The sequence below is a fragment of the Eublepharis macularius genome, chromosome 13 (assembly GCF_028583425.1).
Source record: "Eublepharis macularius isolate TG4126 chromosome 13, MPM_Emac_v1.0, whole genome shotgun sequence".
Taxonomy (NCBI): Eukaryota; Metazoa; Chordata; class Lepidosauria; order Squamata; family Eublepharidae; genus Eublepharis; species Eublepharis macularius.
The window spans coordinates 49,499,424-49,518,846 of record NC_072802.1 but is presented as its reverse complement, the minus strand read 5'-3'; the positions used below and the strand labels follow the sequence as shown (position 1 = coordinate 49,518,846).

The following is a 19,423-nucleotide window of genomic DNA, read 5'->3' as shown; positions in this document are numbered from 1 at the left end:
TAGGGAAAAGAAAGCAAACTGGGACTTTCACCTCCCCGTTTTGCATACACCTGCTTCCCATGGAAGTGAAATAAACTGGGTGTGCTAGGAGAGAGCAGGCTAATGAGTCTGACCTGGGAAGGGCAACCGGCAGCACAGGCTGGGTGAGAATGGATGTGGGGAGGAGCATTTGGAGAATGCAGTACTCAGGGGCTGAAACAGCAGGCAGGAAACCTCTTTTCCAAACTGACCTAATTTGGAGTAAATGAGGAAAAAGGAGAAGGGAAGACAGAGAGTCATGGAAATCAGCAGAGTTCTGGGGTGCAGGACTTCAGATCAGAGCTTCTTACTGGCAGCTCCCCCTGGATAAATTGGCGTCCTTTGGGAGACAATGTGGGAATGTCATTCTTTCCCTTCCTTTAAGGAGACCAGTGCAGTGTACAAGTAATCCTGTTTTATCCTCACAACACCCTTGTTTGTTTACAAGGCAGGAAAACGATGCATGGATTCTGCACAGTCTCCAGGCAGGTTTCAGCACCAGCATTTTAAAACACCTCTTCTGGATATATTTTTTTTTAAAAATCAGTAACTGTAAGCTTTTCTCTGATCTCCCCTGCAGCTCCCTAGTCTATGCAAATCTATGTTGCATTGCCCCCATTACATCCTGCAGTGTAAGTCATTGCCATTTTACACTTTGGGAACTGAGGCCAATAGACCTTGACAAAGCCAATGCCAAGCAAATTAGTACCTGGCAGAGATGGGAAATAAACACCAAGCTCTCCTAGAAGGACGTGTGCGCAGGGGGCAGGGCTTCTGTAGTGTCACATAGGATGTGAGAGAGGCAGATTCGATTCCTGACTCTGCCATGGAAGCAGACAGTCACTTCCCCTCAGCTTGACCTACCTCAAGGGCTTGTTGCTGTGATGATAAAATGGTGGAAAGACAAATAACGCTGTAAGCTACTTTGGGTCCCCATTGGAGGAGAAGAGTGGGGTATAAATACCTAAAGCAAGAAATAGTAGAGAGAACTTTGGCAGGTGCACCTTCTCCTGCTCCAGGTATTATACCTGCAGGAATACCTCTGACACCCGTCTTAAAAGGTACAGCCTGTCCCCCAATTAAAATTTTGTGGCCAATGCACTTTAGACGTTAAAAAGTCCCACACTAAACGGGAAAACTGGCGACCTGAAAAGCTCAGCTGTACAACCTGCATATAAATTTGCCTATTGGGTTCTTTTTTTTTCTTTTTTGGCCTAATTTATTCTCCTTTTGCAGAGTTCGTTCTGTCCTTGCTCCTCATGAAGTCCCACCCCCTAATCTCTGTCAATCATATCGGGCTTCTGGCTCTGAAATTTCACAGCAGGTGTTGCCCACGCAACTCCCCAGCAAATGTCGGCAGCAGCGAGGGCTAGAAACTTGCTTTGACAACAGCGTCGAGGCTCTCGGGAAGGGGAGCTCGGAGCCCAGGGCCGCCTTGAGCCGTTCCGTTCCCGCACGTGGCGCGCAGGCCGCCCAGAGCCCCTCGCTCGGCCACGTGGCTGGCCAGGCTCCTGCGCCTTTAAATCCTCCGGCAGGTTGGAGGGCTCCTGACGTCACTGCTTCCCTGGGCTGCAGGAGGGAGCCGAGCATCAGCAGCCAGCCGAGCCGCCAGGATGGAGCCCGCGCCGCCGAGCAGCAACCGGAGGCAGGGGCTGCCCTGGAACAGGGCAGCCTCCCAGGCTGGAGCTGCGGAGCCGGGCGGCCGCCACAAGGTAACGAGCCGCCCGGTCCGGCCCGCAGCTGGACGGCTGGCATTGGCGGAGCCGGATCCAATAAAGGGCAGGTGGCGGTGCCCAGAGGGACGCCAGCCGTCTGCTGCCCATCGGAAGGAGGAGGTGTTCGGGCATCGAGCGGGGAGGGCTGGGGGACGACGTCCCACTCTCCCGACTCCTCTAGAGATGCTCATGGAGGGGCGGGCAGGTGGGTGCCCTGGGGACGGTCGTGGAGGGCACTTCCTGGCCAGGTTGGGGCTCCTGGAGATCTGCCTCGCTCAGCCATCCAGTCCGAGCAAACGGGCACAGCGATTTGACCATCAGGAGGAAGCAGCGGGCTGGTCTGCTCCGGTCCGTGTACGCTGGACTTGAGCACTTCCAAAGATCCCTGCTCATTCATCTGTGCATCTATGGGGTGTGCGTGTGTGTTGGTAGCTATGCAACCACATGGGGTGAGATGTTGCTCAGGAGCCCTCTATATATTCACCCCCCCCCAAAGTTTTGGGAAGTAATTCCTTTTTGCCTATCCCCCACAAGGGAGACCCCTGTAATCCCAGCAGGTGAGTCCAGTGTGGCAAATTTTAATCTTATTAGTGACGATCAACGGAAATTAGGGCCGGGTGTGAACCCATTTTCTGGATGGGTCTGCAAAGGGTTTGCTTCTTTGGATCAGGACTCTGGAGTAGCTTTGGCATTCCTTTAAAGGAATATTCCACTCTCTCTTATGGTACAGGATTACCCTTTGTGATGGGGCAGGATTAGAGTGGCAAAACCCATCCCCCCACCTTCAATGATTAACCCAACCATCCCTTCCAAAGCTCTCTCTCCATTTGTCTTGGGTGGTAATGATTGTTTTATGCAGTACTATTGGTATATATGAAGCTCTGCAGGAGGGCTTACAATGATTAATTTATCATAGAATTTTTCCTGAATGGAGACCTAAAGCAGCTTGCAACACGATTCTCCCCTCCTCCATTTACATCTTTATCTACTTCAATTGTACCCTGCCTTTTCCCCAGTGGGGACCCAAAGGGCATTGTGTCATTCTCCTCTCCTCCATTTTATGTTCACAACAACCTTGTGAGGTGGGTTAGGCTGAGTCTGTGTGACTGAACCAAGGACACCCACCCATGACAAAATGGGGATTTGAACCTGGGTCTCCCAGATCCCAGTCCAGTTCTCTAACCACTACTGCACTTTGGCTTTCAGACTGCAAAAGGGGAGGAGGGACTGAAGCCACGCAACACATGATCACTGTGCCCCTGTGTTAGTGGTGTGCATTCCACTGTGTCCCCACCGGTGTGAGGTCTGAGACATTAAAATAAAGGCGCTGCAGGTTGTAAGGATGCCCTTTAAGGAAGAGAGGTGGAGTTGGTGTTGTGGGAAAGAATCTCTCTGGTTTCTCTTCTCCCAGATGTCATCAGACAAGCAGCTCAGTCTTGCATGCACTGATCCCTCTCCCATCGTCCTGCATCCACTGTGGGTTGCTTTCTTCCTGCGTGATCCTTGCATTGCCCTTCTCCCTCTGCCCTTCTCCTTACCCCTTGGAGCGCCAGCTGGGTTGCAAGCAAAGGCTGTGGACTGTTTCTCAAGTTGCAGCTGGCGCTGTTGAGCCAACACCTCCCCCTGCCTGCTGGTGGTAAAGGCAGCCTGCTGCAGGCTCTGTGCCACTGTCCCGCCCTTGGCTGCCTCCATGGAAGGATGCGAAGCAATGAGGACAAGGTGAATGTTTACCTGGCTGGAAGACAGGCGAAGGCGGGGCCAGGCAGAGGAGGAAGGAAAGGAGGCCCCCTTCTGTGAAGGGAGGGCTAAGGGAACGTCCTCTGGTTTGGCGCTGTCAGCATGTTGGAGTTCCACTTCCACGCTGACAGCATACAGGGAAGAGGGGAAATAGAGGGCACAGTGAAGAGCCGAGGAAGAGGGACTGGGGAGGGCAAATGGCACCCACTGGCCTCTGTTTGAGGACCAGAGGTTTCTTTTGGCAGGCTTGGGTATGCCTGGTACAAACAGGTGAGGAAACTGAGACACAAGGCGAAGGTTGGTCTTGCCTTAATATTGGGCCTCCTTGAGAAGGCATTTCCTGAAGGGACTAAGCCGTCCTTTGGGAGGGGAAACCTTGGGGATGCATTCAAAGGACTGATGTCTGGGAAGGGGCTATTCATTCTTCTAGGATGAATGAATACAATGTTGAAAATGTCCCTTTAGGAGCTTTCTTGGGGGAAGGGGCAGAATGGGTGCTGCTGACCTCTATGGAAACTGGGCGTGTGTGTGTGTGTGTGTATGAGAACATCTACACAGAGATTTTGAAAGGGTTGTGTTGTGCCTGATACAATGCTACATCCCTTTCTGGTTTTGGAGACGCACTCTAGAGAAGAGGGCCAGGCAGGCTGAGATATGCTGTGGCACTGCAGGACTTTTGAGGCCCAGAACCTGTGCTCTGCCAAGTCTCAGCTTTAGGGACAAGGAAAAATTGTGATCCATGTCGAAGTACTTCAAAGCATGTGCAGAGATGCGTTTCCTTTGTCCTGTGATGTTACAATTCACCTTCAAGTGAGAGCTTTGAGTTCAGAAACTGCCTCTTCCGAAAACACTTTATTTGGTTTATTACATTTCTGTCCTGTCCTTCCTGCGCAGGACTCAGAGTATGTTGGTTTCCTGTCCTCTGTTCTGTCATCACAGCAACCCTGTGAGGTAGGTTAGGGTGTGAGACAGTAACTGGCCTAAGGTTGATCAGTGAGCTTTGTGGCAGAATGGGGACTTGAGTCTGGGGTTCTTAACCCCTGCATTACACAGGCTAACCCCCCCCCCATGAAGGTAAAGGTACTCGGTGTGCAAGCACCGAGTAATTACTGACCCATGGGGGGGGGTGTCGCATCACGACGTTTTCTTGGCAGACTTTTTACAGGGTGGTTTGCCATTGCCTTCCCCAGTCATCTGCACTTTACCCCCAGCAAACTGGGTACTCATTTTAACAACCTCGGAAGGATGGAAGGCTGAGTCAACCTTGATCCGGCTACTTGAACCAAGCTTCTGCCAGGATCGAACTCAGGTCGTGAGCAGAGCTTGGGCTGCAGTACTGCAGCTTACCACTCTGTGCCACGAGGCTCCTTACATAAATGAAGTAAATAAATAATATAGTTGAAGATGAGGGCAGATAAAAAGGTAGGTGAGTGGGAAGGAGAGAAGAAATCATGGAAAGAGGGGAGGATACGGGCACAGCAAGGTGAGACAGTTGAAATGAGGATGGGGATACAGGAAAAAATGAGGTGCTCCCCTCAAGTCCTTGCAAGTTCCCAACCATGCAACTAGCCTCAGCCTGACTGACCCACAAAACTGGGTACTCATTTTACCGACCTCAGAAGGATGGAAGGCTGAGTCAACCTTGAGCCGGCTACTGAACCCAGCTTCCGTCAAGATCGAACTCAGGTCCTTCCTATTAAAAGTCAACCCCTGCAACTGGAAATTTTTTTTGCTATGAATGTTCTTTGGTGGTGGAGAGTGCTTTCAAGTCATAGCTGACATGGCAATTCCTGGTGGGGTTTTCATGGCAAGAGACTATCAAAGGTGGTTTGCCATTGCCTACCTCTAGCAACCCTGGTCTTCGTTGGAGGTCTCCCATCCAATTACTAACCAAGGCTGACCCTGCTTAGGCTTCTGAGATCTGATGAGATCAGGCTCACCTGGACCATCCAGGCAAGGACATGAATGTTCTTTACTGAGCTGTTTATAAAGTCTCATCCACATCCATAGCGCTTAGAAAGTAGTACAAGAAGCAGAGAGGCCCCAGTCTCATGTAGACTGCTCCCGTGTCCTTAATAGCAGCAGCTCTATCGGCAGATATAAGTAGGTTGATCATATCTATTCCCATGAATAAAAAGTGTCACCTGCTGATTTATGCACATCAAGCTACTGTTAAAGGCACAATAACAGGCCCAGCTGAATTTTTTTAAATGGCAGGCCTTCCTATTCCCCCTTTGGCTTGAACAACTTCCTTAGAAGTCTTTAATTTATAAGGCAGAACATTCTCGAACAGCAGTTTGATTAGCAGAAATCAATGGGTGAAACTTTCCATGGTGTGGAAGAGAACACAGCTGCAGTTAAAGTCACAGGAGCGCAGGCAAGAATAATGGCAACCTTGGGAGGGAAGCATGGGATGGGGTGGAGTCCAGGTGTTCCCCAAAAAACTGGGTTGAATTTTTAAAAGAGACCTTCATGTGATAGTACTAGTGTGGCATTTAGTGCTGAGAGGGTATTCCTGATCTGCCAAACTATAAACTTTGTCCTATGCAAAACAACTTGAATGGAAGACAGAATCTCTTCATTTGTCATTTGATTTTTTTTTTACCTCTAATGAGTTTGTGGCAGTATATAAATTTCTCCCATCTCTCATTTTTTCCTCAAAACAACCCCTGAGGCTGCTAAATTGAGTGGGAATCCCAAGGCCCAAGGCCACGTCACAAACTTCATGGCAGGGCAGAGGTGTAAACATTGGCTTCTGTGGCATTCTGAATTACCACAATGGCTGCCATGTGATATGGACAGAAGTGACCATGCTGTGGTGAGGTGATGGACTTGAGGCATCAAAGTGGGAGATTGAGTTAGATCACTCTGGCACAATCCACTGGCAGTGTCTTCTGCTTACGGGTTGTTGAAATGAAGTCAATTCAACGACACCTAAGCAGGAGACCTTTTTAACAAATTGTGGCCCATATAACTTAGTGTACATTTGGTGGAAGGCCTTCCCACATATTGTCTTGAGCAGGCCCTGCCTGTGAAGGAGTAGTCTGTCTTGATATGGATGTGTTCACCAGTCAAGGATCCAGGCTTTCATAGTTATTATCATCCTTGAATCTTTTCCTATCTCCTTGCATCTAAGCAATCCAGGCAACTATACATTAGTATAAGGATAAGATTTTTTTTTAAATGCACAGATTTTAAAAAAGGAGAATATTATGTAGGAGTAGAACCAAGGGATGGCATTTATTCTGCAATAAAAGAAGTGTGTGATATCAGTTTAACCATCTGCTGTGCGGTTGTCAGACATATTACAACACATTATGAATTTTTCAATAGAAATGGTGCATGCACAGGATATAAAAATCATTCAGTATTATAACCCTGTGAGGTAGGTGATTGCTAGTCCTGATTTAACTCATAAGAAACTGAGGCGCGTGTATGTGTGTGAAAGTGAGCCAAGGCTACTCTGTGAGCTTACTTATAGCTCACTACCAGGTTTTATGCACAGACCCAAGACTAGCCCAGTTTCATCTGATCTCAAAAACTAAGCAGGATCAGCTTTGGTTGGTACTTGGACGAGAGATCCCCAGGGTTGCTACACAGATGCAGGCAAGGGCAAGCCACCTCTGCTCAACCCTTGCCTTGCCAACTCTATGGGGTTGCTGTAAGTCAGCTGTGACTTGACAGTACTTGTCATCACCCCAAATGTCGAGCTTATTAACTGGCCCACACCAACACATTTCTGCAGGCACCTTTCAAACGCACCCTGCTGGGTGCCCTGGCATTTTAGGGGAGAGAGGTAGAGCTTTCCTAGTGTGGTTTGTCAAATATTGGAAAACTTGCAGACTTTCCTGGCCCTGCCATTGGATGTTACTGGGAGAATGGCTAAAGCTCTCCTTCCAAGGAGGCAGAACCCCCTCGGCTCCAAGGTTCCATGGCTGTTGGACAGGGCAAGGGAAGCCAGCCTGCGGCTACCAGAAGAAGCTGAGCATGGGGGCATGGAAAGTGACTTATCTCTGACAAAGGGAACCACAGAAAGGAAGCAGTCAGGATGGCTTCAGGTACCATACTCAGGGGAGCCCATGAAATTACCAGAACAGACTTTTAAAGAATTCATGATGCAGTTCATTCCCTCTGAAAGTGGGGGCTTTTGAAAAAACCAGATCCTTGGACCATTGAAAGAATTTGCACACAGGGGTGTAGAGTTTCCAATTTCCCGGGGGCTGGGGCTGGGGCTGGGCCAGAGGCATTGCTATGCCAGTGATGTCACAGGGAGGAGCCTATGATGTCACAGGGAGGGGCTTCCATTGCCACCATCTATGGAGGCAGGGCCATGGGAGATTTAGGGATTGGCTCCCCACAAATTTTGGGGGAACTGGGCACCCATGGGGACCCCCCTAACAATGCCCCTGGGCTGGGCCAAACCTAGGAAAATGTGGGAGTTGGCCAGTGGTTATAGTGGTATCTCAGCGATCTCTTGCTGTGTCCTGTTTTTGAAATTCACTTTTAGGATAGTCATTTTAAGATCTGTAACTATACATACCATGTGTATAGGACAAACTAATGGTCACAAATTTGACACTAAGAAAGGCAACACAGATAAGCCTGTAGGGGAACATTTTTAAAGTTTCCCTGGACTTTCATTTACAGGAGTTTTGATTCTTCCTTATTCATAAGGGTGACTTAGTACTGAAATATACTAAATTATGGCATTGCAAATGCCTTCATTTGGCAAATGCATGGTTGAAGTCTGAACCAGGGCAGAATACAAAACAGTTGCCGTGCACTCGATTTCTGAGCAATGTACAGAGTGCAAAGCAATGTACAGAGTGCAAACTCCATCTTCTCACTTCAAACTCATATCTTATAAGTGAGTACAAGCAAATTTTGAGGCAATTCAGAACAGTGCTAGTCATGACTTCAAAGAAAACTCAGTTATACTGCCTAGGATTGTATATACCTTGCTTTCTTAGCACACTGCTTAAAAACTCCACCTTAAAAGACATTCAGAACACATTATTAACAAAATCACATAATTAAATTTATAGGAAATGACTGCATTCCTGTGGATTATTAATTTCTGCTCTTTAGGTTCAACTTGCAAAACACATTTGGCTTCGACAAATCTTCAGACAGCTGAAATACAACTTTAATCAAAAGAATCCCCAAATCCTATAACAATACATTGCTGCAGCTTTGAAAGTACTACTCAACTGTTTTTTTCAATTTCTTCTCTAAGCATTAGCTAATTGGTCAGCCCTTTGAAACTGTACCATACCATTGTGGGTACCAGAAAAATGCAGAGCATGAACATGTACAGAGTGCACATTCCTTGCCAATGTTCTCTCCAGGCTGCACACAGGGCAAAAGGAAATTTTAAAAAGGCCTCTGATCTGCATCCCCCCCCTCCAATCTTGTTCATGCAGATTCAGTTTCTCATTGCTTCAGAGAGACAGCACTCATTTTTAGGAATTGTCCTTTTCTGCAATATCACTTCTCCATTTAAACATGGAATGGAAATTGAAAGAAGAGCTTAGAAGTGGCTGAAGCAGCCCCCCCCCACCAATGAATTACCATGAAAAAACTATTCTCCCACACCCAGCAAAAAAAGCAACAAAGAAAGCTATTTCAACAAGGAAACATAAGGCCTACCCTTTCCCAGTGTTCCATTTCCAAAATACAATGTAATGATAACATTACTGGAAAGCAAAATAGATACTCACTTTCCCCCCTGTTAAATGGAATAGAAACTGGTCCTTAACAGAGTAGCATTGTTGCAAATAAAACGTGAAGACGGGTGGTTGGAGTGTGCTGGCTGGTGTGAGTGCGAAAGTTTTAAAAAGGAAGTAGTTTTAGAAAAGTTTTAGTTTTTAAAAAGAAGTCAGAGTTCTTTATTATAGAAACTCCATACTTTGATAGGAAAGTGAAAAGATAGATTCCTATCTACTGATCTGTTCCTGAGGAGGAAGTCCTGAGTAGAGATGGGCATGAACAGAAAAAAAAACCCGAACATGATGTTCGTTGTTCGTTGCCATCCATGAACAGGGACTCATGAACAACCACAAACATGACCCTGTTCACAAACATATTCGTGGTTGACTGTTCATGGGGGCCAGCAGGCTCTCCTCCAGCCATCATCCAAGTTTGGTCAAGCTCCCTACCACCCCACTCCTAGAAACCTGATCTGAGCAGGCACCAGGAAAGGTACCAATAATAAATAATAGCTTGGCTCCAGAGCCTGACAGCAGCCCTGGTACCTGAAGGGGTAGATCCATATCCCACCACACAAAGAAAATTCAAGCTCCAATGCACTCACCCTGTCTATCAAAATGCCAACAGCAGCTGTCTCTAACTCTCCACTGTCTGCAAAGACTAGCCAGAGCTGGGAACCCCCCCTCCCCCCTGGTCTTTGCTCCCTTGTTTTTTTTTTTTTGAAAAATTTTTTATTGGGTTAGAACATTTTTATTTTTACATTACAGTCAATTTTCCCCTAATTTTTCGTTTCTAACCCCCTCCCTTTCCCCCCCTTTTGTTGACTTCCAACAGCTTTCCCACCCTCTGTCCCTTTTCCCTTACTTCTATTAAATTCCTCTGTCTAAAACAGATATACATTCTCCATTATATTAAGCAGTACATCTTTAACTCCTTTACTTATTATACACCCAAACTATACGTCTTTAGATAAACAATTTATCCCATTTTCCAGTTTTGAATATTTCTATATAAACCTATATATCATAAACCATAAAAATTTCCCACATTTAAATCAAACAATTTGATTTGTTCTCTATATATTACTCATTTCAACTTTTTATGGTAATTCTATATAACTCCTCGCATAATCAATCAATTTAACTCTTCTGTACATTCAGTTTGGTGCATATAAATCTTATCAAAGAAAGAAAATATTGTTATTTACTCAATCCTCATGTTTAAACCTTATCATTAATTATTCTCTATCAATGTTCTATCAGTTAACCTATACATATCTATATATATCTCAATCAATTAATCTAACTGCTTATAAATTCACATTTCTCTTCCTCCCCCGGTAAAGTCACCCCTCTCTTTTATACTTTTATTATACTTCAGTAGTTCTCAAACTGCCACAGTTTTCCTCCCACCTCCCATTTCTTCTCCAGATATTGTTTCAGCTTCTCCCAGTCTGTGTTAAACTGCCCTGAGTCCAGATCTCTCAGTTTTCTTGTCATCTTGTCCATTTCAGCCATATACAGCAATTTGTAAATCCAATCTTCAATAGTTGGCACTTCTTGTACTTTCCATTTCTGCGCGTACAAAAGTCTAGCTGCTGCAGTCATATAAAAAATCAACGTCCTATGATGGGCTGGAATTCCCTCCATTCCCAAGTTTAGCAGCAGGAGTTCTGGGTTCTTATTTATTTGAAACTGTAAAATTTCACTCATTTCTCTTATTATTTCCCCCCAGAACTGCCTAGCTACCTTACACGACCACCACATATGATAGAGGGAGCCCTCATGTTTCTTACATTTCCAGCATTTATTAGAAGTATTCAGGTTCCCTAGCGCAATCTTCTTTGGTGTCATGTACCAACGATAGATCATTTTGAAAATGTTCTCTTTAATATTAATGCATGTCGTTGTCTTCATTGTAGTTTTCCACAAGTATTCCCATGCCTCCATTGTTATTTCTTTATTGAAATTTATAGCCCATTTCACCATCTGTGTTTTAACTATCTCATCCTCAGTATACCATTTCAACAGTACTTGGTATACCTTGGATATTCTTTTCTTGTCTTCTTTAAGAAGGGTCTGCTCTAGTTCCGAGTTCTCTGTTCGTATGCCCCCTTTTGCAAAGTCCGAGTTGTATAAGTCTCTAATCTGTCTATACTGGAACCAATCATAGTTAGGTGATAGTTCCTCTTGCGTCTTTATTCTAAGTTTAGATACTTCAATCTTAGTTATTTCTTTGTACGTTAAACATTGTTGTTCATTATCCACAGCTCTCGGATCTATCACCTCATATGGAACCACCCACAAGGGGGTTCCTTCTTGTAGGTAAGTTCTGTACTTCTTCCAGATTGTATATAGACTTCTCCTTACAAAATGATGCAGGAACATCGAGTTGACCTTTACTTTGTCATGCCATAGGTATGCGTGCCATCCAAAAATTTTTTTATATCCCTCTAGGGCTAATAGTTTCTTATTCTTTAATGTCATCCACTCTTTTAGCCAAACTAGGCAGATTGCATCATGGTAAAGTCTCAGATTGGGCAGTTGCATTCCGCCTCTCTCCTTTGCATCTTGTAGAACTTTTACTTTCACTCGAGGCTTCTTGCCTGCCCAAACAAAATCTGATATTTTCCTCTGCCATTTTTCAAATTGTTTAGAGTCTCTGATGATTGGTATTGTCTGTAACAAAAACATTACTCTTGGTAACACATTCATCTTAACTGCTGCAATCCTGCCCAACCATGACAAATTCAGTCTATTCCATTTGATCAAGTCTCTCTCTATCTGAGTCCATAATTTTTCATAATTATTCTTGAACAAATCTATATTTTTTGCAGTCAGCTCAACTCCCAAATATTTCACCTTACTAGTTACTTCACAGTCCGTTGTTTCCATTAACAATTGTTGTTTCTGCTTAGTCATGTTTTTACATAGTATCTTTGACTTCTTTTTATTAATGAAGAAACCTGCCAAGTCACCAAACTCCTTAATCTTATCTATCACTTTTGGCATGTTCTCCAATGGATCTTCTACAATTAACATTATGTCATCTGCAAATGCTCTAACCTTGTATGAATAGTCCTTTATTTTTATTCCTCGTATTTCCTCGTCTTGTCGTATTTGTATCATCAGAATCTCCAATACTAATATGAACAACAATGGAGATAACGGGCAACCTTGTCTTGTTCCTTTACTAATCGTCAATTTCTTGGTCAGTTCATCATTCACTACAATTGCTGCAGTCTGGTCCCTATATATTTCTTTAATTGCTCTGATGAATCTTTCTCCCAGTTGTAGCTTTTCCATAGTGGCAAACATAAAGTCCCAGTTTAAATTGTCAAACGCCTTTTCAGCATCAACAAAGAAGAAACCAACCTCCTTGTCACAACGCTTGTCATAATATTCAATAGCATTGATCACTGTCCTTAAATTGTCTCTTATTTGTCTGTCCGGCAAAAAACCTGCTTGTTCTTCCTCTATAACTTCCGAGAGCCACCCCTTCAGTCTCTCCGCCAATATCTTTGCAAAAATTTTATAATCATTGTTAAGTAATGATATAGGCCTGTAATTTTTCACGCTAGTCAGATCTTGGCCCTCTTTTGGGATCAATGATATATTCGCTTCACTCCAAGTGTCTGGAATTCTTTGATCCCTAAAAACTCCGTTCATCACCTCTTTTAGGAATGGTGCCAGTTCGTTGGCCATTGTCTTATAAAATTTAGCCGTAAGTCCATCTGGCCCTGGCGCCTTTCCTAGATTTGCGGATTGTATTGCCATACTTATTTCCTCGTCAGTTACTTCACTGTTCAACTTATTTCTCCAAGCTTCCGAGATCTCTGGAAGTTTGGTTTTCTCCAAATATGATGCTATTGATTCTTTGTTTACTTCTTTTTTATTATACAGCTTAGCGTAAAATTTATAAAAGGCTCTGCTAATGGTAGTCTGCTCCAAATACGTTTTGTTTTCTTCACAAATTTTATTTATTATTTTCTTTTCCCTTTTCTTCTTATCTTTGCTCCCTTGTAACAAATTTGGAGCACCACACTTGGAAGACCTGCCTATCAAGCTAAATTGGGCTTAGATTGTGGTTTCCAGGGCAACAGCAGGAGTTCAGACAGAGTTCAGACAATCCCTGCCTATGTTGCCAAGGGAATTGATTGTAGGTGCCAGACTGTCTGGCTTGATGAACGGCTGGTGAATGCAACGAACGAGGCTTGCAACGACCTCCTGTTCATTTAGAATGTGGCCTCACGAACAGCTTGTTCACGAACAGCAGATTGGGCTGTTTGTGGCTTTTTTTTGTTCATATTGCTGTTCGTGCCCATCTCTAGTCCTGAGAGTAGTGATCTACACATCAAAGGGAAGTAAAGGAATAAACAGTAAACAGATACTCTGACCTGTCTATCTTTCTAACTCTCTGGTTTCTCCCCCTCTGAAACCTGAGGAATGGGACAGCATTAGAAGTGGAGTCATCTAACATTCCCCAAATGTAAATTGTAGCCAAGCAATTATATTGCACTTATGTCCAACGGAGGCCTTGCAATCTGAATGTTGCTGCATTGAAAATGGGTAGAGCCAGCCAGGGCTTAGTGTGGGCAATAGTCATAGATATTTTAAGGCAGTGTATAAATTCTTTTTTGATATAAAATTTATTTTTATACATATAAGCAGAACAGAAAAAAGAAAAGAAAAACAATAGCACAACTATAGTTACATCAAAATAAAAAGGAAAAGAGTAAACAGAATATAACAAACAATATAAATAACTCAGGTTTTTTATATCCAGCACATATCAATCCTTGAATGTGTTTGGTGTCAGAAAAGAAAGTATAGTCTCCAATATTCAGATTTTTGATCCTACAAGCACCTTCTAATTGTAACATTTCGGTATAATTAAACACATTTTGGGGAAGTTTGCCTTCTTTGTTTTTTTCCACATATCTTTTTTTTTAATCCATTACCCCATTCATGTCTCTGAAGATCATTATCTTCTTGAAAATTGAAAATGGATTGGAAAACATTTTTATAAAAACTTACTCTTGCATTGTTTGGTGCACATATTGTTGCTAGTGTGTAAATCTTGCCTTCCAGGAACCTGGTTTTCAAAATCATACATCTTCTATCAGTCTCTCTAAATTCTTCTGTAACATTTATTTGTAAATTGTTTATATAAACCGCAATACCTTTTTAAAATTATAAATTCTTAATAAACACACACATACAAGCAAAAAACAGGAATAAAGCCCCAAAGAATCATAGAAATTATGATATATAACTGGAAGGGTGGACAATCCTGTGCTTCTTCTGCCATTGTAACTGCGTTCCTCATGTGAGATCTGAGGGGGCTTGAGCCCCTCAGCCCTCATGTAGTTCACTGGCTGCCCGGGAGGGCTCAGCCCTCTCTGGCCAAATCCGGGGGGTGCTCAAGCCCTTCAGCCCCCCCTGTAGTTTACACCTATGTTTGCACATATGTGGAGAGAAATTAAACCACCCTGAGTCCTTCTTTTAGATAGCAGAAAGTTGCCAAAAGGCAGTTGGGTCTAACAGTGGATGTCACACCCTCATTTCAGTGGATTTAGAAGGATATACTCTGTTTAGGATGGCCGCAAGTTCCTGTTCTTATTGAAAATAGACAGCAAGCAGGGAGAGGAATGAGGAATTCATGCAATGTGTAATTAACCCATAGAACTCATTGCCACAGGATACTGTGATGGCCACCAACTTGTAAAGCTTAAAAAAAGGCTGGACCTTCTTGTGGTTTCTGAATCTGAGGCAGCCGTGCCTCAAGGCCAAGTCAGGCACAGTCTCAGTTATCAAATTTTGAACACTATTAATGGTGGCTGAGTGGAAGACAGATGTGAGTTCAGGCACATAATCAGTCAGGAAGTTCTCTTGTACTCATTGCAATGAGTGGGAGCTGTGAAAGAGTATAATAGTTAATTTCAGTGGGGAATGTACAAGAGAACTTTCAAGCGAATTGTGTCTTGTCTCACGTAATGGGGTGCCAAAATATTTTGAACTAGCCCTGGACTATTTTGGTTTGCCTTCACTGGCCACACCAGTTCACATAAACGTCTGGCTTTTAGCTCTTTCCCTTAACCTCCTGAAGTTGCTGAACTCTTGAAATCCAAAGTGGCAACTCAATTTGTTGTGTGCTTGAGTAAGCTCACTCCAGGGCCATAAGAGGTGCCTCAAGGCCCACTGGTTCCTCCAGTGCTGCACACAGAGGGCAGGAAGCCAGGAAGTGGACTTTTGGGGAAATCTGCTGGTGTAATGAGGAGGAAGATGAGGTTGAGGGTGACTTCTTCCAGGGAAAGGAGATCATAAAGGCCTGCCTAGAAAGGATTTCCAGTAGCCTCTTGTTCAGGTTGTGTTGCTCATGTTTGTTGCGGGGTATGTGTATGTCTCCTGTGGGGAATTATGGTGAGCTTTGGTGCCAGCAAAGGGCATACTGGAGATCTTTACTTGAAGAAAGGATGTCAGGCAATACTTGGTGGCTCACTTGGTCTAACGAGCTCTCTCTGTTTTCCTTCCCCAAGATGGAGCCAAGTCACCATGGCAACCTGGACCAAGGCCCGTCCTCCCCTGTTGGGTCTCAGCCTGTGTCACCCCGGGGCAGCATCGTGGGAGTGGTATCATCTGGGTTGTTCCCTAACCAGCTCAGCTCAGATGGAACTGTTCGGTACCAGCCAGAAGGATCCAGCAGCTCCGTCAGTACTGTGTACAGTGGAGGGAATGTGTCTCGTGGGAGTAGGCCCGACACTCTATTTGATCCTTTCCATGTTCGGTCACAGCCTGAAGGGTCTCGTCACTCGGGGCTTGAGGAGAGGGCTGGTGGCAGGGAAATCCAGCCCCTCTCTTTGGATAATAGCAGAGCTCAGGCAGAGGGTGCCGGCGGGTCCCAAATGTTCAACACACCAAGTTTACGGTCTCCAGTAGAACTACGTCCACTTTCTCCAGCCTCTGGCAGCTCTTCTTCCCTTTCCAATGTGTCACCTTCCTTGAAACTTACCCTGTCACCCAGTCGTGGCATTATGCCTGAGCTCTGTGCCTTGGACCCAATGACCTCTGGCATCTTGGCCGCAGTGGAGCTGAAGGACACCCTCCCAAAGGCCGAATCTAGTGACCACATCTGCCTGAACCGGACCGGCTCGTCCCACAGACCTATGTCCCTCCCCAAAGCCGTCTCTAGTGAGTACATTTCAGGTGGAAGGGTTGGCCCTTCAAAATCATCTATGTTGTCCAAGGCTGAGTCAGAGGAATTCATCTCATATGGGAGGACAGGGCACTCCTCCAAACCACTGGATGTGAGCAGCAGCAACATTAACACCAAAGAAAGTCTTCTGGGAAGATGGAACAAACCCAAACTCAAGCCAATCAATGAGTTTCGGTGAGGCAGACTTTGATGAGGTGTGGGGCAGGGGAAGGGTGAGGATGCCTGGTGGAGAAAACAGGTGTGCCCAATCTAAAGCTACTGAGGTCCTGTCTAGACTTTGGGGTGGTTTTACACCATTTTAATGTAGGGATGCCAGCCTCCAGGTGGGGCCTGGAGAGCTCCAGGAATTACAACTGATCTTGGAACTGCACAGATCAGCTCCCCTGAAGAAAATGGCTGCTTTGGAGTTCTGGACTCTATAGAATTATACCCTGCTAAAGACCCTCCCCAGGACCTACTTCCAAATCTCCAGGAATTTCCTAGTCTGAAGTAGGCAAATCTAGGCTGATTCCGCACACGTTGGATAATGCACTTTCAATGCACTTTTATCAGTCGTTTGAGGTGAATTTTTTGTTCCGCACACAAAAAATCTGTTCCAAATCATCTATAAAGAGGATTGGAAGTGTATTATCCAACATGTGCAGAATCACTCCTAGTTTAATTGGGTCTCTTCCCCACACTAGAATCTGGAAAAAGTGCTTTTGTGTGAATGTGGAGAGTCCTCTGTTAGAGTCTCTAACTCATATGGGAGGACAGGGCGCTTCTCCAAACCACTAGTCAAGGCAAACGGCTATTACTTTATCCCTGCAGTGTGCTGTTTGCTGAGGCCAGAGGCTAGAAGCCAGCTTGGCTCCTTTTCTAGTACAGTTTCATTGTGCTAATACCCCAGGATTTATTGTCATGCTGTACCAGTGAGCACAGGACAGCCAAGGTCATATTGGCAGTTGGGCATGCCACTGCAGATCGCTTTAACACTTTGCATTTATAGGACGCTCTTCAAGTGGTCAAAGCACTTTACGTATATTATTGCTACCATCCTGTAAGGTGGGCCAGTGCTATTAGGTTACTGGGGACAGGGCTAGGTTGGAAAGAGTAGCTTGCCCCCGGTAAGGGGCCTTGTGGTGGGAAGGGGCCTGAAATCTTTCCTCCCCCTGCAGCCAATGTTGCCAGGAGCTACGAGGGACCCTCAAACAAAGATTCCTTTGGCACCCCCTTTTATCACCAGTGTCCAAACACCATACGAAAACACATTATATGACTTGCCAGTGTCTGACTCAGCCCTAAGGGCAACTAGGGCTCCCTTTTCTCCCACCCCAGGAGCAGCCTTGTTTTCAGAATCTATTTGGCCCTGCTCCTATGAACAGTCTTGTGCAAAGTTCTCTGATGGATAGCTTACACCTTATGCTGTAGCTCAGACTTTTGCAGCGTTGCCAACGTCTGGAGATCTTCGGAAATTGCAACTGATCTCCAGGCCACAGAGATCTGTGCTGCTGAAAAATACCTGCTTTGAAGGGTGGACTCTATGGCATTATATCCCATTGCATATATGCATGTGAAGCTGCCTTATGCTGCATTAGACCCTTGGTCCATCAGGGTCTGTATTATCTACTCAGGCTGGCAGCAGCTCTTCAGAGTTTCAGGATTAGGTCTTCAATATTATTTACTACCTGATCCCTTTTTGGTTGGAGATGCCAGGAATTGAACCTCGGACCTTCTGCATGCCAAGCAGATGCTGTGCCTTTGAACCATGGCCCTCCCCACCCCAAACCCTCCCCTCTCCAGGCTCTACCCTCAAATCTCCAGGAATTTCCCAGCCTGAATCTGGCAACCCTAGTAGCACATGAAGCACGTCCAAAGTTATGTTCAGGTTGAACAAGGATGGAACTGCTTATCTCTGTGGTGACTTCACACATGCAAACTTTCTCTCAATGGTGCAGTCATTGCACATGTGCAAAGGAAAGGGAGTTTTGGCCAGCCAGATCACAGTGTCACAGCCTGGCTAGCCTCAGTTCCCACGCCTGTTTCCCTGAGTGCTGCCAAATTTTTATTGAACAAAAGCTCTCCCTGTGGTTGCCAACTCTAGGTTGGGAAATTCCTGGATATTTGGAGGTGGACTCTAACGAAGACAGGTCTTGGAACAAAGAGAGAACTCAACAGGTTAGAGTCCACCTTCCAAAGCAGCCATTTCTTCCAAGGGAACTACAGAGCAGTTGTAATTCTGGAAGATCCCTAGGCCCCACCTGGAATTTGGCAATCCTAGTTCTCCCCATGCTTATTGCATGGCTGATGCAAACTCAATAGGCATAACTTTCCCTGAAGTGGAGATGCCACAGCGGAGAAAGTTTCACTTGCTGAACTCAGCAGCTGGTAAAGTCAAGGTGCCTGCCAGTAAAAAAAAAGGTTGGCAACTCTTGTTATATTTTCCTTGAAGGGTCTGATGGAGGGTTGGATGATCAGTGACCTAAGAGAGGTAAGCCAGGAGGGGGTGGTGTGTCAGAGGAATTAGGAAGCAGCCACAGAGTCACTTTCCACCCAGCCTCCTTGAATGGGGAAGGTTGGATGTGGCCCAGAGGAAGGTGTGTCCCTACTCTCGTTACAAGTCACACCAGTGGAAATCACTGCGGGGTTGAGACTTCATAACCAGCACATCCTGTGTGCTGAAATGGCACCCCAGCATCTCTGAGCAGAAGCCTCTGAGTATGCCTGTATTCAGTTGTCCTCCACAGAATCTGAAAGTTCTTCTCAAAAGCCCTGCAGCCTGCCAAAGAACATCTGAATAGCCAGGGCTTTTTTTCTGGGAAAAGAGGTGGTGGAACTCAGGACCTCACAATGACATCACTTTGGGTCAGCTGGAACAAGGGGGGAGTTTTTTAAAGTTTAAATCGCCCTTGGCAAAAATGGTCACATGGCTGGTGGCTCCGCCCCTTGATCTCCAGACAGAGGGGAGTTTAGATTGCCCTTTGCACCAGCGGCGCGGAGGGCAATCTAAACTCCCCTCTATCTGGAGATCAGGGGACGGGGCCACCAGC

At 45.3% G+C, this 19,423-nt stretch overlaps 1 protein-coding gene across 1 annotated transcript in view; it reads left to right on the top strand.

The window, feature by feature from the left end:
- Positions 1–1,631: 1,631 nt before the first annotated feature.
- Positions 1,632–19,423, top strand: part of INPP5J (inositol polyphosphate-5-phosphatase J) — a 57,859-nt gene continuing 40,067 nt past the window's right edge. Inside the window, exons 1-2 of the mRNA XM_054996529.1 lie at positions 1,632–1,730; positions 15,718–16,568. Coding sequence (XP_054852504.1) covers positions 1,632–1,730; positions 15,718–16,568 — 950 coding nt within the window. The remainder of the gene's footprint in view (positions 1,731–15,717; positions 16,569–19,423) is intronic.